This window comes from Ranitomeya imitator, chromosome 2 (assembly GCF_032444005.1).
Source record: "Ranitomeya imitator isolate aRanImi1 chromosome 2, aRanImi1.pri, whole genome shotgun sequence".
Lineage (NCBI taxonomy): Eukaryota > Metazoa > Chordata > Amphibia > Anura > Dendrobatidae > Ranitomeya > Ranitomeya imitator.
Window position 1 is genome coordinate 159,871,056 of NC_091283.1, and position 25,754 is coordinate 159,896,809.

Genomic DNA, 25,754 nt, shown 5'->3' on the forward strand with positions numbered 1-25,754 from the left:
CAAGACATCTACAAAGGCAAATCCTGTCGGTATGGGATCGCCGCCAGTCTTCTCTAGAGGCTCCATTGAAGCTGACAGGTCCAACGCGGAGATCTCTAATTTGGTGGACTCGCACAGAAAACCTAAAGGTGGGTGTTCTATGCATCACCTCCCCCTACGTAGTTATCACTACAGACGCCAGTGCATGGGGCTGGGGATCTCATTTACAAGGCAGAATCTTGCAAGGCAAGTGGCCAGAAAGCATAAGAAACAGATCATCCAACTTCAAAGAGCTCTACTCCGTATGGCAAGCGTTGAGGCACAATCGATCGCCACGTAAGAATTTTCTCCGACAATATAACAACAGTCTCATTCCTGAACCATCAGGGAGGACCAAGATATCAACCACTGCAGGATCTAGCAGAGATGATCTTCGCTCCGGGGGATGATATGCCTATCTCTATTTGCACTCGAAAAACCGCTTTCTTAGTGGCGATCACTACAGCCAAGAGGGTTGGAGAGATTCAGGCTCTATGCATCAGGGATCCTTATCTACAAATTAGGGAAGATAGCCTAATTCTGAAATTAGATCCAGCTTTTATCCCGAAGGTAGCCTCTATTAAAAATAGGAATCAAGAAATAATACTCCCTTCCTTTTGTAATAACCATTCCAACGAGAAAGAAAGGGTCCTCCACTCTCTAGATGTTAGACAAGGAGTCTTGGACTATCTGAAAGCCACAGACTCTTGGCGTACAGATCCAAACCTTTTTATTCTTTTCGGGGGAAAGAATAGGGGTAAGAAGGCCTCTAAGGCTTCAATTGCACGCTGGATCACTGATGTGATCTCAGACGCTTATCAGTCAGAGGGTATGTCCCCTCCAGCAGGCTTAAAAGCTCATTCTACCCATGGGGAGTCTGCCTCCTGGGCAGAGTGTGCAGGAGCTTCCGTAGAACAAATCTGTAAGGCCGCAACATGTGCCAGAGCTGACACTTTCTGTAAACAAAGCTTGATGTTATGTCCGGTCAGCACACGGCTTTCGGGAGGAAGGTCCTCCAAGCGATAGTCTCACCCTAAGGAGGTGCTTTGGTACTCTCCAGGGTGCTGTCAGGAGGGACGTCCTGGAAAATAGGTATTAGTCCTACTGGTAATTATGTTTCCAGGAGTCCATACTGACAGCACCGGTAGTTCCCACCCATGTGTGTCATAAAATTCAGGTATATTCAGATCTGTGATTATATACTATTTTGTAATGTGATTTGAACATTAAATGTTTTATTTGCATTATTCCATGAGTTGGTTCTTGTTACAACACTGAGGATTGGTGGGTGGTACCGGATATTTGAACTCTTGTGTGTTTCCTGTCCCAGCAAGGAGGAGAAGGACGTCCTCCAGGGTGCTGTCAGTATGGACTCCTGGAAACATAATTACCGGTAGGACTAATACCTATTTTCCCACTGGGAAGTGGTTTTGTTTCAGGCAGCTTTTTCTTTGGCTTTCTTCAGGCGTTTCGACTAGGAGAATTGGTCAGCCCGTCTAGGAGTCAAGGAGGTAATTTGCTAAGAGAGAATGTAGATGTTGAAGGTAACAGGGTGGTGGTGTTTAATGTTATGACCTGGTGGTTAGGACAATAATGGACCAGGTGGTAAAGAGCACACGGAAAGACCTGATAGTTAATAATAATACAGGACAAGCTCTGGGACGTGGAAACTCTGCTGACCGCAATCCCTAATCCTATCACACACACTAGAAATAGCCGTGGATTGCTCCTAACGCTCCCTATGCAACTCGTCACAGCCTAAGAAACTAGCTAGCCCTAAAGATAGAAAAATAAGCCTACCTTGCCTCAGAGAAATTCCCCAAAGGAAAAGGCAGCCCCCCACATATAATGACTGTGAGTAAGATGAAAATCACAAACACAGAGATGAAATAGATTTAGCAAAGAGAGGCCCGACTTACTGAACAGACAGAGGATAGGAAAGGTGACTTTGCGGTTAGCACAAAAACTACAAAAAAAACCACGCAGAGGGCGCAAAAGACCCTCCGCACCGACTCACGGTGCGGAGGCGCTCCCTCTGCATCCCAGAGCTTCCAGCAAGCAAGACAAAAATCAAAATAGCAAGCTGGACAGAAAAATAGCAAACAAGAGAAAACAAACAGGAACTTAGCTTCTGCTGGAGAAGACAGGTCACAAGAACGATCCAGGAGCGAACAGACCAATACTGTAACATTGACAGGTGGCATGGAGCAATGATCTAAGTGGAGTTAAATAGAGCAGCCAGCTAACGAATTAACCTCGTCACCTGTGGAAGGAAACTCAGAAGCCGCAGCCCCACTCACAACCACCAGAGGAAGCCCATGGACAGAACCAGCCGAAGTACCATTCATGACCACAGGAGGGAGCTTGACAACAGAATTCACAACAGTTTAAGTCCTCTAAAACGGACGTGTATGGTAAGGGGTGCAAAGTGGTGTTATTCAGTGTTGAGGGCTCTCCGCTGTGCCCCGTGGCATCAGTGAAGAATTACATGTCAAAAGACGGTGTTCTAAACGAGCCATTTTTGGTGCACGAAGACGGGTCTTTCTTGTCCCGTTTTCAGTTTATTACGGTATTTAGAAGATGTTTGGCGGCAAGTGGTTTACCTCCAGCACAATATAGCGGACACTCCTTCAGGATCAGGGCAGCGACTGAAGCAGCCAGGTTGGGCCTGGGAGAGGACGTGGTACAGAGAATTGTGGGGATCTTCTGCTCGTCTGGATCATGGGGCACTCGTACGTTTTTTGGGCCGCGTTGCGTGCTGCGGTTCGTCTGGACGGTCGTCAATTAGGCCTTTCTTGGGAGGCAGTAACGTTACGATGGATTGGTAAAAGGGGGATGATGTGGAAGGAATGGCTGCCTGAATTCCATCGTTTCGTTAGGTTGGGTAGAGTGCCGGAAATTGTGGTTATTCATTGGGGGGGGGGAAGTAATGATCTGGCTAAAAGGCCTTGCAGGGAGCTGATCAAAGATATTAAATTTGATATCTTGAGGTTTTTTGTCATGTTCCCGAAGGTATTGTTGGTTTGGTCTGACATCATTCCGCGGAAGGTATGGCGAGGTGCTAGGTCCACTGAAGGGGTGAACAGAGCTCGGATCAAAGTGAACAGGGCTATATCACGGTTTATGGTTTAGAACGGTGCGTTGGCCGTGAGGCATGTAGACTTGGAATCGGGTCAAGGAGCTTACTGGAGAGCCGATGGTGTGCACCTAAACGCGGTGGGAAATGATATGTGGTGTTTGGCTAATCTCAGCGGAATTGAACTAGGTCTGAAGGTGTGGAGGGACATGAATGGCTGAGGTGTCAGGCCATTCATGCTCATGGCGGGGGTGGAGGTCCTCAAAGTCGGTGGAAATGGTAAATGGCGGTTCAATGGGGGGGATCTTGAGAGGTCCTGGACCCCCCATGAGCAAATTTAACAAGGCTCGGTTCGGTTATCCCGCGTGAGGTGGATTTATGGGCCTCCGGCATGGGGGCTGCATACTGCATAACATTCTTGATGCTGGGGGGTTCTGTAACACGGCTCCCCTTTTCAGCGACGCGATCGGCATACACAGTCTGATCCTTAACGGATTGGTTTGGGGATGACCGAAGTTTATGGGGTTGGTACGAGTTCCGTTTGTCGACTTAGTCCATCGGCGTTACCGTTTTGTTTGCCGGGTCGGTAGTGGATGGTGAAGTCCAGAGGTTGTAGGGCTAAACTCCACCGCAGTAATCTGGCGTTGTCTCCGGAGAACCGATTTAGCCAGACTAGGGGATTATGGTCCGTTAGGAGGGAAAACTGTCGTCCATACAAATATGGTTGTAACTTTTTGAGTGCCAATACTATTGCCAGGCACTCCTTCTCGATGGCCGCATAGCTCACTTCACGGGGCAGTAGTTTCCAACTCAGGTAAGCTACCGGGTGTTCTTGGCCGTCCGGCCTGACTTGGCTTAGTACTGCCCCCAATCCAAACATAGAAGCGTCTGTGTGGACAAGGAAACGTTTAGTTGGATCGGGTGCGGCCAATACAGGGGTATTGGTGAGGGCGTCCTTTAGCTGGCGGAAGGCTTCCTCACACTCTGGGGTCCAGGTTACCTGGCGGGGTTGGTTCTTACGGGTCAGATCAGTGAGGGGCTTGGCTATGCTGCTGTAATTGGGAACGGATTTCCTGTAATACCCCGCTGTCCCTAGAAACGCCATGACCTGGGTTTTAGTGCGTGGGGTGGGCCATTTTGCTATGGCCTCAATCTTGGCAGATTCTGGTCTCTGTTTCCCACTTCCCACCCAATGCCCTAAATACTGAACCTCTGCTTTGCCCACATGACACTTGTTTGGGTTCAGGGTGATTCCAGCCTTGTGGATCCTGTCTAATACTGTCTCTAGGTGATTTAGATGCTCTTCCCATGTCGCGCTGTAGATGGCGATGTCATCCAGGTAGGCACACGCATAGTCCTGGAGACCATCCAGAAGCTAGTCAGCCAGCCTCTGGAAGGTCGCCGGGGCAGTCTTCATCCCGAATGGCATAACTCAAAACTGGAATAAGCCAAACGGGGTAACAAATGCCGACTTGGGAATAGCATCAGGACTAAGGGGAATCTGCCATTAGCCTTTGCATAGATCGATGGTGGTCAAATACTTTGCCCCTGCCAGCCGGTCTAACAAGTCATCCACACGCGGCATGGGATACGCATCCGTCACTGTTTTCTCATTGAGCTTACGATAGTCTACACAAAACCATGTAGTCCCATCCTTCTTGGGCACTAACACTACGGGGGATGCCCAGGGACTATCTGACTCTTCAATGACCCCTAAACGCAACATCTCTTGTATCTCTTGTCGCATCCCTTCTCGTACAGACTCAGGGACGCGGAAGGGGGGTTGTCGCAGGGGGGTCTGATCCTGGGTCTCAACCTTGTGTTGTGCAAGGTGAGTATACCTGGGTTTCCCCGAAAACATCCTCTGTCGCTGCCTCAACAACTCCTCCACCTGCTGTCTCTCCCGGGGACCTAAGTCTTCAACCCAGTGTACCTGGTCCCATGTTTTAGACTGAGTCCTCTCCCCTAAGACATCAGGCAAGGGAAGTCCGGCTAAATCCTCTGCTTCAGGTGCACAGATGGCCACTATCTCTTCAGGGCGCTCCCGATAGGGCTTCAGCATATTCACGTGGAACATGCGGATAACCCTGGGGTCATCACAATCAGCGACATTATAGGTGGTGTCGGCTATTTTCCCCACTACCTGGTAGGGCCCCTGCCATGCAGCTTGGAACTTGTTCTGCCTAGTGGGCTCTAACACCAGGACCTTCTGCCCTATTTCCAAGGTGCGCTCTCTGGCCCTCCGATCGTACCATACGTGCTGGGCCACCTGCATGTTCCCACGTACAGCCTGGGTCCGCTCCTGTAGGCGGTCCCGGAATTCCAGCACATAGGCTACAATAGGTACCCCTTCTATGGTGCCCTCCCCTTCCCAGTGTTCTAGCACTAAGTCTAGGGGTCCCTTTACCCGTCTCCCGTATACCAGTTCGAATGGGGAGAATCCCGTGGATTCTTGGGGCACCTCTCGATAGGCAAACAGGAGGTGAGGCAAGAATTTCTTCCAGTCCCTGTAGGTCCTGGTAAAAGTCCCAATGAGTTGTTTTAACGTCCCGTTAAAGCGTTCACACAACCCATTGGTTTGCGGGTGGTACGGGGCACTTCTAATGGACTTTACGCCGCACAGCTTCCACAGTTGGTTGGTCACCTCTGCTGTAAACTGGGTACCCTGGTCTGAGATAATCTCCTGGGAAATCCAACCCGTGAGAAAACCTGGAGCAGGGCAGCCGCCAGCGTCTCTGCCAGTATGTTAGGTAACGCAACCGCCTCTGGATACCGTGTGGCATAATCTATCACTGTCACTATATACCTTTTCCCTGACGGACTGGGTTTGGCTAACGGCCCTATCAGATCGACCACTACTCGGCTAAATGGTTCCTCCACAATGGGGAGGGGGCGTAATTTGGCCTTGCATCGATCTCCCCTCTTGCCAATGCGCTGGCAACTGTCACAGGTCTGACAGTATTGATGAACATCATAGGTTACCCCCGGCCAAAAGAAGTTTTGTGTCAGACGATGCCTGGTGCGACTGACGCCGAAGTGCCCGGCCAAGGGTATGTCATGAGAGATTCGCAGTAACTCCTGCCTATACTTCTTGGGAACTACCAGCTGTCGTTTTATAGTGGGGCTCGTCCCTGTGTGGTGCTGCTCTGCGATCCGGTAGAGGAGTCCCTGCTTCCATATAAACTGTTCCCCTTCCAGTACCCCTCTCCCCTCCTGTGCCTTCCCACGATATCCCTCCAATGAAGTATCCTCAAGTAACTCCCTCTTAAATTCATCTGGGGTGGCCCAAGAAATGTGTCTGGCTATGGGAATACATGTAGGGCTGGGATGTCTTACCTGGGCCTCCTCTGAGTGTGATTCCACCTCCGCAGCTCGAGCTTGTCTCCGGGTGATCACAGGATATGTCTCAGCCAGAGGGGCAACTGAGAAGGCAGACAACATGGGCCCCAAGTCATTTCCCAGCAAAACGTCTGCAGGCAAATCCTCCATCAAGCCGACCTCAACAAGGCCATCCCCAACTCCCCAGTTCAGGTGAATCCTGGCAGCGGGCAGTCGATGTATGGCTCCCCCTGCTACACGGACTGCCACTGTCCGGTCCGTCTTCTCTTGGTCCTGGACGAGATGAGGCTTCACAAGGGTCAAAGTTGCTCCGGAATCTCTTAGTCCCTGCATGCGTTTTCCATTAACCCACACGACCTGTCGATGCTGTTGTCGATTATCTGCCCAGGCTGCCTGCACGGGGTCTACTTCATGCAGCACTTCCTCCATGTCTTCCACCCCTTGGTTAGTTGTAACCCCCAATGCCCGGTCAGCTTCGCCTTGGTAGCAGTGTACAGCGGCCCGGCGGAAGGTAGCTGTTCCCACCTTTGGCCACTGGGTATGCTGAGTCTGGTTGGGACATTGTCTTTGCAGGTGGCCCAGCTGACGGCAGGTGTGGCATCGCGCCCCAGGGGAACTGTGGTAGGCCGGGTTTCTAGCTGGTCCCCCTACAATTTTCGGTGGTTTGGGGCCCTCCAGGTCCATGGGCGGACCCCTAGTGACCATCTTTGATCCGGACAACTGAGGCCTCCTGGCGTCATGATGTTCATCGGCCAGACGAGCGGCTTCCTCAAGAGTCCTTGGCCGCCTGTCCCGAAGCCATTCCTGTGTCTCGGGGTTTAGTCCATTAAAGAATCGTTCTAACAAGAAGAGATGGAGGACGTCCTCCTTAGTGGTTGCTTGGCTCCCTTGTACCCACTGTAGCAGTGACCGCCGTAATTTACAGGCCCATTCAGCGTGGGTATCGGTTACTCGTTTTATAAGTCCGCGGAACTTTTGGCGGTATGCCTCTGGTGTCAGCGCATACCGGGCCAAGATCACTTCTTTGATCTGCTCATAGTCCATACAGTCCTCATCGGGTACCGTGCGATAGGTGTCCACTGCCCGGCCTGTCAGCTTGCTGGCCAGAATCTGAACCCGTTCCTCCGGCTTCACTTGATGAAGGGCACACTGCCGCTCAAAGTCCTGCAGAAAGCCATCAATGTCTTCCTCTGCCTCCCCCAACTGTCGGAAAGCATTATACTGGATCTTTTTGTGGCTTACTGTTGAAGGTATCTGGGCGGAGGCCAGAGATCCCCTTGCTCGCTGACTCTCCTCTCTCCGCTCTGCCATCTCTATCTTGGCCAGCTCCACTTTGGTCCGCTCTGCCATCTCCATCTTGGTTAACTCTATCCTGGTCCGATTGGTCATCTCTTCCTTCAGATCAGTACGCACATCAGTCATCACCTCTGTAGGGTTTGGGCCATAGAACGCCAGTCTGTTCTTTACCTCCCTTTGGAATTCAGTGTCCTCCTTAACTTCTGGTAGTTGTCTTCCATTCATTCCTTTCCTCCTGTAGAAGGGATATCACATCCCGCTGTCTGCCACCGGTGTAACAGGGTCTACCAAGCTGGGGTACCTCTTTCAGTACCACCCTGTGTTTCAGGAAGTCCACTCTGCTTTTAATGTAGATTCTGAATGAAGGAAGCTGGCTGGAATTCCTTGGTTACGTGAGAGCATATAAAAGCTGACTGCTTCTCTACTTATTTCCAGTCTAAAAACAACCTTTATTTACAGCACACAGAATATATAACACAGATACACAGGGCAGGCCAATAGGAACACAGCAGGCCAGACCTACATTACAATAGCCGCAGGGGACCGGAGCCTGCCAATATTTACTGTGGGAATTACAAAGGTGGGGGGAGGTCAGAAAGAGAATATCTTGTCCAGGGGCGCAGCCTTTGGACTGATGCATTTCACATGGAAACTATTATACATACGTATACTGCATAACATTCTTGGTGCTGGGGGGTTCTGTAACACGAAATGCATATACTGCATAACATTCTTGGTGCTGGGGGGTTCTGTAACAGCGGGTTCCTGAGCTGATGCTTTACAGCTGGGGGTAAGACTTATCCTGGGCTGAACAATGTGCAATTTAGATACTGAGGTTTATAACTTTGGCGCTTCGAGGACCACCCCTCCTATTCTGGGTTGTTAAAGAAAGTTATGTTATAATTTATGTTAATAAAATGGCTGCTGTGGACAATTAAATCCAACATATGTCTCGGTCTGTTTATTCATGTACGAAATAAGTTAATTTTATAGGATGTTAAGTACAAAAGGTCCCGTATAAAAGGGATGGGGAAGTTTTATCCAGGTCACGGAACTCACGTATACCCTCTGTCAAGCAGATTTGGAAAGTCATCCCTATAAATGTTTAACAACACATTTGCAAGGTGTTAGCTGAGCCCCAGATACATGACACTGCAACAATGTTATTCAGTCAGCACAATATGGCACCAATAACACTGAAAGTGGACAATTTTCCATCCTTTCACACCTCACTCACCAAGGATTTTGGCATGCCATCGTTAGTTTAGTAGGTGTGACACTGGTGTCTTCAACAAGAGAAGGCGTGGTACTGTGCATAGTATAGCAGACTATGATTAGAGATGCACTGTGTATAGAGTGGTACTGTGTATAGTACATCAGAATATGATTAGAGATGCACTGGCACTGTGTATGGAGTGGTACTGTGTATAGTACATCAGACTATGATTAGAGATGCACTGGCACTGTGTATGGAGTGGTATTGTGCTCAGTACATCAAACTATGATTAGAGATGCACTGGCACTGTGTGTGGAGTGGTATTGTGTATAGTACATCAGACTACGGTTAGAGATGCACTGGCTCTGCGTATAGGTTGGTACTGTGCATAGTACATCAGACTATGATTAGAGATGCACTGGCACTGTGTATGGAGTGCTACTGTGTATAGTACATCAGACTACGATTAGACATGCACTGGCACTGTGTGTGGAGTGGTACTGTGTATAGTACATCAGACTGATTAGAGATGCACTAGTACTGTGTGTAGAGTGGTACTGTGTATAGTACATCAGACTACGGTTAGAGATGCACTGGCACTGTGTATGGAGTGGTACTCTGTATAGTACATCAGACTACGGTTAGAGATGCATTAGCACTGTGTATGGAGTGGTACTGTGTGTAGTACATCAGACTATGATTAGAGATGTACTGGCACTGTGTATGGAGTGGTATTGTGCATAGTACATCAGACTATGATTAGAGATGCACTGGCACTGTGTATGGAGTGGTACTGTGTAGAGTACATCAGACTATGATTGCAGATGTACTGGCACTGTGTGTGGAGTGGTACTGTTCATAGTACATCAGACTATGATTAGAAATGCACTGGCACTGCGTATGAGGTGGTACTGTGCATCAGACTACAATTAGAGATGTACTGGCACTGTGTATAGAGTGGTACTGTGTATAGTATATCAGCCTATGGTTAGAGATGCACTGTGTATGGAGTGGTACTGTGTATAGTACATCAGACTATGATTAGAGATGCACTGGCACTGTGTATGGAGTGTTACTGTGTATAGTACATCAGACTATGATTAGAGATGCACTGGCACTGTGTATGGAGTGGTACTGTGTATAGTACATCAGACTATGATTAGAGATGCACTGGCACTGTGTATGGAGTGGTACTGTGTATAGTACATCAGACTATGATTAGAGATGCACTGGCACAGTGTATGGAGTGGTAATGTGTATAGTACATCAGACTATGGTTAGAGATGCACTGTGTATGGAGTGGTACTGTGTATAGTATGTCAGACTATGGTTAGAGATGCACTGGCACTGTGTATGGAGTGGTACTATCCTGTAATAACATATAGAAAACTCTTCACTGGTACTAGAAGTGCTGCACTCCAGGGTCAGGTACCAGAAATCTGATAAAACAGCATAGGACAAATCAGCTGACATTTTAGTTGGTTGATTTCTTCAGCAAATCGCTGCCTGTAATTTACTTTGTGTTTGTGCCAGTAATAATAATTTTATTCCTATAGCGCCAACATATTCCGCAGCACTTTACATTACTCAACTGTTATGTACATGTGCTTCCACTGTAAATGATGTGTTATTTGCAATCCAAAGTGCTGATAGTTGCATGCTGGTGATAATTACAAGGAAAAAAGGTGTTTGGTACCGTGTTAGCCAGTTGAAAAAAACAGGAAAATCTCATAGTAATACCTTTTAACGGCTAAAAAATAAATAAATAAATGATGTTACAAGTCAAGCTTTTGGGACTTCTTAGGTCATTTCCTCAGGCATGGTATAACAATGTTTCTGAAGAAACACAAACATATGCACAAATCCCCTACAACAGAGGTATAGTATAATAAATGAACATTTAAATAAGCAAACTGAGCTCAAAGAATGAATCCTTCATCGGATTAGATTAGTGGTGTAAATGTTTTCATCACCACACAATCACAGATGAAAAAAACATTACTGGTGGCCAAACATTTCTGAGGTCCAGGACACATAAACAATATGAAAGTTGTCATATTAAGGCTATGTGCACACATAAGAAAAGAGGTAACAGGAAACAGGAACACATGGGCTACTTGCACAGTGAACAAGTCTGTATGATCATGTTCACACACCACCAAGAAACCTGAAGACACAAAAGAGAATAGTAAAACCAAAAACACTCAGTTTGAAAAAATGTTGCAGTAATCCGCAAGTGCTAGTAAAAGATGTAAAATACAGGGTATTTGGTTGATACGTTTTTTGCAAAAAATGTATACTAAGAAATATAAGAAAAGAGGTGCAGATTTTTCTGCACAAAATCCGCATCTCCTGGCAGAATCCGCAGCCGCGGATTTGCAGTGTATTTTGTGTGGTTTTTATGCGGATTTTGGCACTGCGGATTTTTAACATGGAGGGGTGCAGAAACGCTGCAGATCCGCACAAAAGGAGTGACATGCACTTCTTTGAAATCTGCAGCAATTCCGCACTGATTTTTCCGCACCATGTGCATATATTTTTTTTTTCCCATTAACTAACATTGTACTGTACATCACAGTGCGGATCTGCAGCGTTTCTGCGCGGCAAAATCCGCTGTGGATCCGCAGCAAATCCGCATCCTGTGCAGATACCCTAAGGCCATGTGCACACGTTCAGGATTTTTCGCATTTTTTTCGCGTTTTTTCGCTATAAAAAAAACGCTTACATATGCCTCCTATTAATTACAGTGTATTCCGCATTTCTAGTGCAAATGTTGCTTTTTTTTCCGCGAAAAAATCGCATTGCGGAAAAAAAAGCAACATGTTCTTTAAAAATGCGGAATTGCCGGGATTCCGCACACATAGGAGTGCATTGATCTGCTTACTTTCCTCATGGGGCTGTGCACACCATGCGGGAAGTAAGCAGATTATGTGCGGTTGGTACCCAGGGTGGAGGAGAGGAGACTCTCCTCCACGGACTGGGCACCATATAATTAGTAAAAAAAAAAAGAATTAAAATAAAAAATAGTCATATACTTACCCTCTGATGGCCCCGGTGTCTTCCCGACTCTCTGCGCTGCATGCTGCCGCTTCTGTTCCTATAGATGGTCTGTGTGAAGGACCTACGATGACGTTGCGGTCCTGTGATTGGTCACGTGACCGCGACTTCATCGAAGGTCCTGCACACACACACACCATCTATAGGAATGGACGCCGCTGAGGAGATCGGCTGTCTGCAGGGTGAGTATAACCATTTTTTTAATTTTTTAATTATTTTTAAACATTCTATTTTTTACTATAGATGCGGCATAGGCAGCATCAATAGTAAAAAGTTGGTCACACTTGTCAAACACTATGTTTGACAAGTGTGACCAACCTGTCAGACAGTTTTGCAAGCGAGGCTACAGATCGCTTGGAAAACTTTAGCATTCTGCAAGCTAATTTCGCTTGCAAAGTGCTAAGAAAAACACAAAAAAAAACGCAAAAAAAAAATGCGGATTTCTTGCAGAAAATTTCCGGTTTTCTTCAGGAAATTTCTGCAAGAAATCCGGACGTGTGCACATACCCTAAAAGGCAACTTCAAACCACAAAAAACAACACAGGGTTTTGGAATAAAAACTTATTAGAGTCTTTGATTCCATCCACACAGGACTAATCTGTCTGGAGGGTTTGTGACTCACTACAGAATCTGAGGAATCTGCTCCAGAGACAGGGGGGCACCAGGCCTCTGATCTTACCTGGATATTAGGACTATAAAACTTTTCCCTTCCCCCATGACGGCACACCTGAGAGAGGGGATCCGCCCAGCCAGGACAGGAAACCCTACTGAAAATAAAAGGGCGGTACCTCTCAGTCGCTTCAGTTGGGTTTCCTGTCCTGACAGGGACCCTCATACCGAAACACGGCGGTGATTCCACTTACCCAGGTCCCGTCCCGGCGTGGAAGAATCAGGCAGCGCCTGTGCATCGGGTTCGGGAGTCTGGAAGCGCCGTCCGCAGGTCCCCCGGGTCTCTGCGTCCGAGCGGGCGTTGTTGCAGCACGGTCGGAGGTTCCAGCTCCTTCCGTGGCTGCCGCGCCACCCTCCTCCCTCTGCTGGCGTCCAGGTGCGGCGGCCGCTTCCGGGTCGCCCGTCTGACGTCACGCGCAGGGCACGCTGGGAATAGGCGTGCCCGTGTGACGTCGGGGGCGGGCGCCGGATCCAAGATGGCGGCGCCCATGAAGAAACGCCGGCCGGTGGAATGGGAGACTCCGGCGACGCGGCAGAGGAGGGGAGGGATCACTATTGGGCACTGGAGGAGTCAGGGAGTGCAGTGGTCCCCCATAAAAGGGTGTCTGACCACAGAAGACGCGCTCATGTCCACAAGCTTCAACATAGAAGTGGGACAACAGGAGCAGCAGCAGCAGCCGCCGCCATTACAGCAGCAGCAGCAGCAGCGTCAGGAGCTCTCATCAGATGCTTTGCCGAGCCACCAGCACAGGAGCAGCCGCTCAAGTGGTAGGAGTGGCGGCCGTCCCGTCCGGCAAGACTCTTCAGCGTCCAGGAAGGACACTACACGTGCATCTGTCCAGCCTCCAAAATCGGTACCCTTGACGGTCGGCGGTGGTGAGTGATCTACGTGAATGTCACCCTTATGGTAACAGGGTCCATTTTTTCTGTTTGATCACTAGGGGTCGAGGAAATCTAGCGGCAAAACAAAGAACCGTGAATGTGCCCTTTGTAAAGCCCCGCTTGCAGTTCAGTGGCAGAAGGACCTCTACGCTGACTGTATTAATAGAACTATTCAGGAAGAGACCCCTAATTTTGCCACGAGCCTTAAAGCCATAATTCAGGCAGAGATAAAAGACTCCTTAAAATTGGCCCTCAAAAAAGCTGGGAGGAAAAGCCGTAAAGTGTCTACGGATTCGGAGGCCTCTCAGAAACAAGGGAGTCAAAAATCATTACGGTCTCTCTCTACCTCTTCCGCCTCTGTCCAGTCCTCAGATTCCTCCTCAGATAGTGATACAGGGGGGCGTCCATGTTTCCCAACTGAGGATGTAGAAAAATTAGTTAACGTGGTCAGAACTGCTATGGGTCTTAAAGAGGAAAAAACGCCTAGGTCACTTGAGGTTGTCATGTTTGGCGGTTTAGAAGAAAAAAGGAAGCGAACATTTCCGGTCAATGCAAAAATCAAGGCATTGATCGAAAAAGAATGGAAGAAACCTGAAAAAATGGGTACCCTACCTTCTTCATCAAAAAGGAGATATCCGACTCAGAATCATGGGAGAAAATCCCTAAGATTGACGGTGCGGTAGCCAAATCCTTGAGGAGATCATCCCTTCCGTTAGAAGATTCAGGGGTCCTAAAAGATCCACTAGACAAAAAAAGCAGATGGGTTCTTGAAACACGAACAAGATACACGGCACTCTATAGATTTGTGAGTAGAGGTGCTCAAGTAGGGTTTCCAGCCCCTTAAATCAACTGTATCAAAAAACTTGGCACTCAATAATGCTTGTAGAAAATAAAGTCATTTATTTTGCATCAGGACAAACAGATCAGCTGTAGCTCGTATCTTGCTAAACGTTTTCGGTCCTTTGTGGACCTTCCTCAGAGCAAGTTTATCTGGAGCGTAGGATCTGGACATATACCCAGATGCATGAGTATGCTGACACTATATGTAGAGGCAAATTTCAGAGGCACTAATGGAGACCGTAACTGAGCAGATAAAGCTGCTTGGGCATACGATGTGCCCACACTGTGCACGTTCTATTGCCTGGAGCGCTGGTGGCGTGCTGAGACGCTGAGGGAGTCACGCTGCCACTTGGGTTCTTGAAACACATCTGGGAAGCCGCGGCAGGAGGCCTGAAACCAGCTATAGCTGGAACTTGTACAGCTCGCGCCCTTATGGTCTGGTTACAACAAATTGAAGACCAGCTAAGGAATAAAGTTCCTAGCAATGACATTCTTGCAAACATATCCCTAGTTCAAGGGGCAGCAGTCTTCTTGGCAGATTCCTCCGTAGACACTGCGAAGTTAACGGCTAGAGCAGCGGGCCTCTCCAACGCGGCCAGGAGAGCCTTATGGCTCAAAGGGTGTCCGGGAGATTTGCCATCCAAACATAAGCTTTGCTCCATCCCATGCGACGGTCAACTCCTCTTTGGGAAAAAGTTAGAAGAGATATTGGAACAGGCAGGAGACAAAAATAAAGCCTTTCCAACCTTCCCTGAGGATCCTAAAAAACCTTTTTTTCGGAGAAGATATAATAGAGGCAGACCTCCAGGAGATAGGAGAAATTGGGATTTCAAAGATAAAAGGAGATCGGGCTATATGTTCAAAGGGCCCTCTACCTCAGCAAAAAAAATCCCCCCAATGACATTACATCACAGGTTGGAGGAAGACTTTCCCTCTTCTATCCAGCCTGGATAAACATCTCCCCGAGCACCTGAGTTCTAAATATTATAAAAGACGGCCTAAAAATAAAATTTATCCATCCACCCAGGCACAATTTTGTAATAACTCCTCGGAGGAAAGTCCAGCAGGAACAATTAGCTCTAGAAACAGAAGTCCTTGGTCTGATTCAAAAAAATGTCTTGCAAGAAATCCCGGTTCAGGAAATAGGAAGGGGGTTTTACTCCCCCCTCTTTCTGATACAGAAATTCGATGGTTCATGGAGAACCATAATCAACCTAAGAAAACTCAACCATTCAATAGACAATCACTCTTTCAAGATGGAGTCCATCAATACAACCACAAAGCTTCTGTTTCCTCACTGCTTCATGGCAGTAATAGACTTGAAGGAGGCGTATTACCATATTCCAATACATTGTGGATACTGGAGATACTTGAGAGTGGCACTCTACATACAAAACCAAGTAAAACATTACCAATATACAGCCCTTCCATTCGGCCTATCTACAGCTCCCAGGGTCTTCACCAAGGTGATGGCAGAGGTAATGTCATATCTCCATTCCCGGAATGTCGTGATTGTCCCGTATTTGGACGATTTTCTTGTGATAGGGAAGACAGAGGCCGATTGCTCCCATCAGATAACGGTAGTGACATCAACTCTAATAGAGCTGGGTTGGATGATAAATGTTCCCAAATCGAAATTAGTTCCAGTAAAGGTACAGTCTTTCCTAGGGTTAATACTAGATTCAGAACGTCAGCTCTGCCTCCTCCCGGAAAACAAAGTAGCCAAAATAATCAACTTGACCACTGCAGCAATACACCAACCCAAGATGACCCTAAGAAAAGCAATGTCCCTACTAGGCTCGTTAACATCTTGCATTCCGGCCGTAGGGTGGGCACAATTCCACCTGTGACAACTACAGTGGGAAGTTTTGTCAGCCCAAAGACTGTTAAAAGGGCGTTTGGAAGGAAATCTATATCTTCATCGGGATGTAAAAGATTCCTTAGTCTGGTGGACCATAGAGGAACATCTCACTATGGCAGTCCAGTGGCAGAAACCGGTCGAGGACATCATCACGACCGACGCAAGCGGTTTAGGTTGGGGAGCTCACTTAAGATCCCATTCAGTTCAAGGAACTTGGTCCTCCCAAGAAAAGAGCTATGGCTCAAACGTAAAAGAACTATGGGCAGTAGAAAAGTCCTTGAAACATTTTCTTCCCCTGCTCCAGGGCCGCCATGCTCGAATTATGACAGACAATCGAGCAGTAGTGGCCTACATCAATCACCAAGGGGGGACGAGGTCTTGGAACCTCATGGAGGTGTTAAATTTACTATTTCATTGGGCAGAACAACACCTATCTTCCCTAACAGCACTACACATAAGGGGTGTAGAAGACTCACGGGCAGATTTTCTGAGTCGCAGAATTCTGAGACAAGGGGAGTGGTCCCTGAATCCTGGGGTATTTCAACAAACAGTACAGGCCTGGGGTACACCAGAGATAGACTTATTTGCCACCTCACACAACAAGAAAGTGAAAAAGTTCTGCTCACTGAACCCAAAGGAACATCCTTTCGCGGTAGATGCCCTACTAATACCGTGGAAATTCTCTCTGGCTTACGCATTTTCCCCGATAGTGATGATTCCAACAGTAGTCCGGAAAATCAGAGAAGACCAAGCGAAAATAATACTCATCGCTCCATTCTAGCCAAGAAGACCATGGATCTCCCTTCTAAGGCACATGTCGTTAACAGACCCGTGGATCCTGCCAGATGTGCCGGACCTGTTAACCCAGGGACCAGTGACCCACTCTCAGGTGAAGGGCTTCCATCTGGCAGCCTGGAATTTGAGAGGGCGTTACTGAGTCGCCAAGGATTCTCCCCAGGGTTAATCTCCACCCTGTTAAAAAGCAGGAAGCCTATAACATCCAGAATCTACGGTAGGACCTGGAAGAAATTTTTAGACTTCTTGGGTGAACCGTTAGGGGATGTAGCTCCAGTGGGTCCCATCCTAGAATTTCTACAAACGGGTTTGCAACTAGGATTAGCAACTAGCACCCTTAAGGTTCAGGTTTCAGCCCTAGGGGCCCTATATAATTGCAACCTAGCATCTAATAGGTGGGTTTCACGATTTATAAAATCCTGTGGCAGATCTAGACCGGTTATTATCCCCAAAATTCCTTCTTGGGATCTAAATCTGGTCTTTGAGGCTTTAACCAAAGATCCTTTTGAGCCTTTGCAGGACATATCACCTAAATTACTCACCCTGAAAACAGTCCTACTAGTAGCCCTAACATCGGCCCGTAGGGTAGGTGATTTACAAGCTCTATCAATATGCCCTCCTTACACTCAGATTCTTGATGACAGGATAATCCTAAGACCAGATCCAGCGTATCTCCCCAAAGTAGTCCAAAAATTTCATAGGAGTCAGGAGATTACGTTACCATCATTTTGTAATAATCCTAAAAATCTGGGGGAACAAAAGTTCCATATGTTAGATGTGAGGAGATCCATGTTACAATACATGACCATGACTAGTCAGTGGAGGAAAGATCAAACCCTATTTGTAGCCTTTCAGGGTAGTAAAAAAGGGTGTGGGGTAGCTAAAAGTACCATTGCTAGATGGATCAGGGAGGCCATTAGTCTGTCCTATTCTGCAAGTGGCACTCCGGTTCCTGACGGCATCAAGGCTCACACCACCAGAGCTATGGCTTCCTCCTGGGCAGAGAAGGCTGAGGTATCAATTGACCAAATTTGCAAGGCCGCTACCTGGTCCTCACCCTCGACTTTTTTCAAACACTACCGGCTAGACCTTTCCTCCTCTGCTGACCTAACCTTTGGTAGAAGGGTACTCCAAGCGGTGGTCCCTCCCTAAGGTTTTTTCTTTCTACAAAAGTCTCTCAGGTGTGCCGTCATGGGGGAAGGGAAAACACCAAGGTTACTTACTGGTAGCCGGTTTTTCCGGAACCCATGACGGCACCCATATATTCCCTCCCTTTATCACCCTTTCGGTGTGCACTATTGTTTTGGGTGCTTTTAGTTAATATGATGTGGTGTTGGATTGCCATGTGTACTAACCAGGGGGGCCTCTCATGCTCTGAAAACCAACTGAAGCGACCGAGAGGTACCGCCCTTTTATTTTCAGTAGGGTTTCCTGTCCTGGCTGGGCGGATCCCCTCTCTCAGGTGTGCCGTCATGGGTTCCCGAAAAACCGGCTACCAGTAAGTAACCTTGGTGTTTCACAAAATTAATCTAATACAATTAAGGATTCAATCTCTAATCTCAATTTGTTTGTTTATTTAAATATCAATTTATTACACCATAACTCTGTTTTTTTCTTGTTTGTGCATATACGGTATTTGTGTCTCTTCAGAAACTTTCTTATACCGTACCTGAGGAAGGGACCTTAGAAGTCTTGAATGCTTGCTTTGTAACATCGTTTATTTTATTGTTGTTCGCCATTAAAAGGTATAGTAGCCACAAGATTATCGTGTTTTCCCTACCGGGACCATTCTTTTTTTGTGACTACCACATGCTCATCTAGTTTCTGTGCATCAAATATATGAATACAAGGAAGGATGACCTGCTTTTACTGAATGTGCTGCTGGTGTAGTGTTCACTGTTGACACTAGAGGCCATTTATAGAGACCTGTAAGGGTATGTGTCCACCTTCAGGATGGCCAGTGGTTTTGACGGAGCGGTGAACTAGCTCCGCCCAAAGCTCCGCCCCTTCTGCGGACGCGATGATGCCGGATGTGTTCATTGCCCACATCCGGAATCATCGCACCCCACACATAGGGCCCTGTGATATATTTTGCGGCGGCGCAGTGTCGCCGCAATGTATACGGACATGCTGCGATCTAATAAGACGCGCCGCATGTCCGGAGTCACATGGCCGCCGGATGCGTGTTACCACGCATAGTGGAGATGGGATTTAATTAAATCCCCTCCACTATGCTGTAACATCTGGACGCTGCGTGTTTGACGCTGCGTCTCTATGCAGCGTCAAACACACAGCGTTTCCTGAACGTGGACACATACCCTAAGAGGAATTTCAGGCGACCTGTGGTTGTAAGCCGAATGTTGTGCAGGGAGGAACGTGCTGAGCACAAAAGTAAAGTCATGGTCCAAACTTAGGCTAAAAGAATGTGAGTATTTTTTTACTAAAATGTAAAAATAATAACAGATATTATCACACCACCTTTCTCAATCTGAAAAAAAAAATAATTCAATAAATAGACAAATTCAGTCTCATCACTACAGGCCAATCTTTCAAAATATACATACATTTTTCTACCTATTTGGTAAAACTCCAGAATTGCATTTTCTTTCACCTACAGTAATAAAAAGTGATGAAAAACCCGCAAGTACCCCAATAAGTAAAAAAAAAAGACGTCTCACAATGCAAAAATCAAGCCCACAGGACATTGCTATGCAAGTCCAGATTACGTGCTCTGCCTAAGTGGCTCTAACTTAGATGCGCTGCCTATTGGAGTCAGTGGTAGTGTGAAATTCATCTACTGACCCTGTGGAGGCTCAAACTGCTACTCTGCTCTTCCTCCATGCTTTACATCGCAGCATAATTGTCACATGGACAGTAAGCTTGAGTTAAAAAAGAAATCCAAAAATAGAAAACAAGTATCCAAAAAGAGAATTGACAATTATATAAACTTTATTAGAAAATAAGAAAAAAAAGAACATGATTGTACAACACGATTTAAAAAGCATGGATAGCATGCTGAAACACAGAAATAAAACCAAGTGATGAAGAGAGGGGGCGCAGTATGCCAACCGGCCAGCATAAATAATATAGTAAACCAATCAGATATTCTATTAATCCAACAATAATGGTACTGCTGCCATATAAGAATACATCAATTAATCATCAATACGTGTATTTATCATAAAAAGTGCATAGTACATGTATGATTACTCCAATATGACAATGTTTTGTCAAAAAGACATAGGCAGCTAAAACAAGGTAGGTATATGATTGATGGGAATTAATCCATGTAAAAATACTGACCAGGTAGTACACACCGCCCCCTCACTGCAGTTCAATGCGCGTTTCGCTACCGCTTTGTCAGGGAGTGAGGACGACGGGGTGTGTACTATCTGGTTAGTATTTTTACATGGATTAATTCCCCTCAATCATATACCTACCTTGTTTTAGCTGCCTATGTCTTTTTGACAAAATATTGTAATATTGGAGTAATCATACATGTACTATGCACTTTTTATGATAAATACACGTATTGATGATTAATTGATGTATTCTTATATGGCAGCAGTACCATTATTCTTGGATTACTATAATATCTGATCGGTTTACTATATTATTTATGCTGGCCGGTTAGCATACTGCGCCTCCTCTCGTCATCACTTGGTTTTGTTTCTGTGTTTCAGCATGCTATTCATGCTTTTTAAATTGTGTTGTACAATCATGTTCTTTTTTTTCTGATTTTCTAATAAAGTTTATATAATTGTCAATTCTCTTTTTGGATACTTGTTTTCTCTTTTTGGATTTATGCCATTAGTATCCAATTTTCTTACTCATTAGTACAATTGGTATTTCTTTTCTATGTAGGTTTATATGAGTTAAAAAAGAACTTGTTGCTATTGAAGGAGACCAAACACCATGAGGAAACACCAGGGGCCACTATGGGGACTGCATCTGTGTAAACAGGCACAAATTAATATAGTTCAAATCGCATTATCCTCACTTGTCTTTTTTTATTTGTTCCAGATGAAAAAAGCCGCATGAGGAAATGCTTTTTCTTCCTCATCTACTTGGGGGTGCTGTTCCTGGGGTTCTTCTTTTGGTGAGTTAGTTTCTGATATCTGAGCTATAAAGTGATTTTCTTAAAGCAACAGACCATGCAAACACGATATGGTACTAAGTGGGCGGAGCATGATTCAAGAATAAAAAAAAAACCAACTATTCCCACATGTAGCTCCACCCCTCCAACCCTGCACCATGCACATTATCCGTTTTACCTTCAGTGTTCCCTTAACTCCTTTAACTCTATTTCTTGCTGTTATCATTCAACTTACGTGAGCTTGACTTTAAGACAATTTCTTGATACTGGCTATTTTTGGTAGATTGTATTTACCTATTCTGCTGCTATTGCTCTCTGTTATCAGACATTTGAGGATGACCGCAGGTTGTTGTTGTTTTACAGGGCCAACTTGAAAAGGAACAGGTGGTATTCTGAAGCAACCATCTGCGATCCTCAGTGAGTAACTGCTAACATCTCATAAAACATCTAATCTACTAGTAATATATTGATTTTAATTTAATGCTCCATTTTATACACAAAGGACCAGGACCCAAACCTTAGTAAATGCCTCCCGGCTGGACCACCTATTTGACTTTGCTCTTGAAAGGTAAAAAAATAGAAGGAAAGAGTTAATCTCTAACAATTCTAATATGTAAACAATATGAAAACTGTGCCTTTATAAACAATACCCATCCTCTTTCCTAGAATTTAAGGAAAATTAATTTCTAACTTAATACATATATTTTCTATTTTTTTCCCAGAATGCTTTATGAAAAGCCGAATGTCTTAAAGCCTCCGTAAGTGTGTTGGGTTCTTATATACTGATCCAGATTATAGTGTTTTATACTCAAGAGCTGCGCTCACTATTCTGCCCATGCAGTCACTGCGTACATACATTACATTACTGATCCTGTACTGATCCTGAGTTACATCCTGTATTATACTCCAGAGCTGCACTCACTATTCTGCTTGGGCAGTCACTGTGTACATACATTACATTACTGATCCTGTACTGATCCTGAGTTACATCCTGTATTATACTCCAGAGCTGCATTCACTATTCTGCTGGTGCAGTCACTGTGTGCATACATTACATTACTGATCCTGTACCGATCCTGAGTTACATCCTGTATTATACTCCAGAGCTGCACTCACTATTCTGCTGGTGCAGTCAATATGTACATACTGTAGTGCAGTGCTAACTGTATGTGTTGGGGGACACTCGCTTGGCAACGGGTTTAAGGCACACAGGAACGTTTTCTTCCTTAAACAGTCCATGCGGTTTATTTAGACTCATTGTAAACCACTGTAGGCCTTGTTACACATCAGAGACCTACCACATAGTCCATAGCACTTCCTACTACACAGCTTTAGATCGCAGTCACTAAACACGCCGGACTTCTCTTTGTCCAGTTACCGTGGGCGACCGCACGCCTTGCCAATGTCTCTCACAACTTTACTCCATGACACGACATTAGATTGCAGTCTCTAAACACGCTGGACCTCACTTTGTCCAGTTACTGTGGATGACCGCACAGTTCATTTACTGACACTCGTCAGTGCACCCAGTCCCCCATACTTTGGGTTACCTTCCAGGAGCTCCACTCCACATGCTGACTCCTTGTCAGTCCTATGTTCCTGGGGAAGCCGCCTAACTGGGATCACTGTCCCGAATGATGAATTGCTCCACAGGCCAAACATGACATTTCCAGACCCTCAGAAGGTCGGTAGCTTCCCCAATGCAGTTAGCCGTCACAGACTGCAGATACATGGTCTCACCGCTCTTCAAGAATCCGATCCCCTCCCATGACCTTCCAATACAGAGACCATCCAAGTACATGGCCTCCCCATGTGTTCTTCAGGAATCCAGTCCACCCGCAGGACCTCCCAACACAGAGACCTGTCCTCTTTCCGGACCTTACAACACAGATAATGTGACCAAAGCACGGTCACATTATGTAGCTGAAACCACCTCCATAGGTGGGGGTGTATGCAGTTAGCCAGTCCTCTCCGACTAACCCTGTAAGCCCCCTTTATAAACAAAAACAAGGCTCGTGGAACTACAGGTTCCAGAGCAACATTTCAGGCTTCCAGCGCAAAGGACCTCCTCCTCCTCTGCGACACATACTGGCCATTTACAACAATGCCAGTCACTGTCTCATACACTCCCCCCTCTGTTCAAACTTGTGGGGTTGAACACTTGTTATAAACCAGGGGCCCCAAGACCAGGCACACGTCACCTTGCCCTACCAGTCGAGAAGACCTTCTCAGTTGGTTTTGAGCATCAGTTCCCGAGACATAGTCCATCACTGTCACTAACTTCCTGTCTGTGAACAATGCACTATCGGACTTTGTCGCCCCACCTTTCAGAGTCAATCTTAGAAAAGTGACTCAGGTGTAATATGTCTTCAGCCATCCATTATTTTGTAAGATAAGGATAAGTGTTCTGTTTGATGAATCCTGTCATAAATCACACTCTGTGAGTATCTCCAGGTTCTTTATTCACATCATGTCTCAACCTCCATTACATGAATTCCGAGTACAACAACATCCAACAAGTTCCAAACAAAGAATATAGAACACACATTAAAGTAGTGAGACCCCTAGAGGCCACATGAACATATAACATATTGCTACATCCTTTCTCTTTTAACTAGAGGAACAATAAAAGATACTAAACTAATGTATACTATGACAAAGTTAGAAATTAACCTAGTACGTCCAGTTAGATATAATCTTTGAGGTGCGCCGGCTTTTTGCTAATTCTGCCAGCTCTGGTAATATAAGATGTGTCACTTTCTACATCTGGTACATCTGGTAGTTCTTCTGATATTGTCTGTCTCTGGCCAGAGTCCTCACCCTGATGGTCAGCTGTCACTGTTGGTGCCTGACTTGTACTTGCTGCCTCGTTGTCTTGGGTGTCTGGATACTGTTCAAAAGGCCATGAATCATCTCTTTCTTGCGTTTTCCTCAAATATCTTCGATTCCTCCTTAGTCTTCTTCCGTCGTCTGTTAGAATTTCGTAAGACCGAGGTCCCAGTTTCTGGACAACCTTTGCCTTTTGCCAGTGTTTGTCAAATGTGGTGCTTGGCCGGAATTAGTGTATTCATCTTCTTTGTTGGATGCTAAAATCTGGAATATCTTAAATCCATAAATGAAGAAAGGGCCCTACACACAATAAATGAATAATGGCAAGCTTTATTAGAAAAATAGTTACCATAAAAAAGTGAAGATGATTTCATTACAAAGAACAAAAAATAGAAAAGTGATGAGAGTGTGTGCCCAAGGCTATAGCATTTAGATGGCACTTTTTACTTTAAATAATAAAGAGATTAAGCTGCGAGATGTTTGCTGTCTGCTAAATGGAGTGAGATGAGTGTTTCTGCGGGCTATTAGTTCTTATAAAGTGCTTAATGCAAAATCAGGTAGTCCCCAAAAATCAAAAATCTCAATTATCTAAGTTAGAAACAATCTTAAATAACAGTATACCACAGTGTGCACTGAAATGCTACATACATGAATAATACCCAGATTTACTATATAAATACAAACAGTGCTGGTATTAATCAGTTAAATGATGAGTACAAAAGAGGTAGATGCTGTCAGGGCTTCTTGCTAATAAAGTGCTTAGTGCTAATCAATATAACCTATAACAGAATATGCACACATGAATTCAAAATTGTTGGTACCCCTCGTTTAATGACAAAAACCCCCACAATGGTCACAGAAATAAATTGAATCTGACAAAAGTAATAATAAAAGATCTATGATAGTGAAGAAATGAACGTCAGACATTGCTTTTCTACCATGCTTCCACAGAATTTAAAGAAAAAACAAAACTCATTATTATTATTATTATTTATTTATTTATATAGCACCATTGATTCCATGGTGCTGTACATGAGAAGGGGTTACATACAAGTTACAAATATCACATACAGTAAACAAACTAACAATGACGGACTGATGCAGAGGGGTGAGGACCCTGACTCATGAAATACACTGCGTGCAGAATTATTAGGCAAGTTGTATTTTGATCACATGATACTTTTTATACATGTTGTCCTACTCCAAGCTGTTCAGGCTTGAGAGCCAACTACCAATTAAGTAAATAATGTGATGTGCATCTCTGCAATGAGGAGGGGTGTTGTCTAAAGACATCAAACCCCTATATAAGATGTGCTTAATTATTAGGCAACTTCCTTTCGTTTTGCAAAATGGGTCAGAAGAGAGATTTGACGGCCTCTGAAAAGTCAAAAATTGTGAGATGTCTTGCAGAGGGATGCAGCAGTCTTGAAATTGCCAAACGTTTAAAGCGTGATCACCGAACAATCAAGTGTAAGAGGGTGAACTGTAGTCCCACTGAGCGGGCACTAGGACCTTGTGGTTTTTGCGTGTTGCAGCAGAGGACAGACCGTGCAAAACTCCCAGAGACAATGTGTGCTGGGGGGTGGAGTCTAGTGTCTCGTGTGTAAAGTGAAACTGGGAAGTGAGAGCTGAGAGAGAAAAGGCGGGAAGCAAAGGCAGAAGCTGCTGTGAGATCTTAAAAAGAGACTGTGTGGATTTACTGCAAGTGTTTTTGGAGGAAAAGAAGCTTTTGAGAGACTTTTTGTTGCTAACGTTCCCCTGGAGAAGAACTAACCTTTTG

General features: G+C 45.7%; 1 protein-coding gene across 1 annotated transcript in view; it reads left to right on the forward strand.

Moving 5' to 3' along the window:
* Nucleotides 1–25,754, forward strand: part of LOC138662260 (histo-blood group ABO system transferase-like) — a 179,542-nt gene that overhangs the window by 57,038 nt on the left and 96,750 nt on the right. The window contains exons 2-5 of the mRNA XM_069747654.1: nucleotides 21,073–21,148; nucleotides 21,509–21,562; nucleotides 21,648–21,713; nucleotides 21,868–21,903. Of these exons, the coding sequence (XP_069603755.1) occupies nucleotides 21,073–21,148; nucleotides 21,509–21,562; nucleotides 21,648–21,713; nucleotides 21,868–21,903 (232 nt within the window). The remainder of the gene's footprint in view (nucleotides 1–21,072; nucleotides 21,149–21,508; nucleotides 21,563–21,647; nucleotides 21,714–21,867; nucleotides 21,904–25,754) is intronic.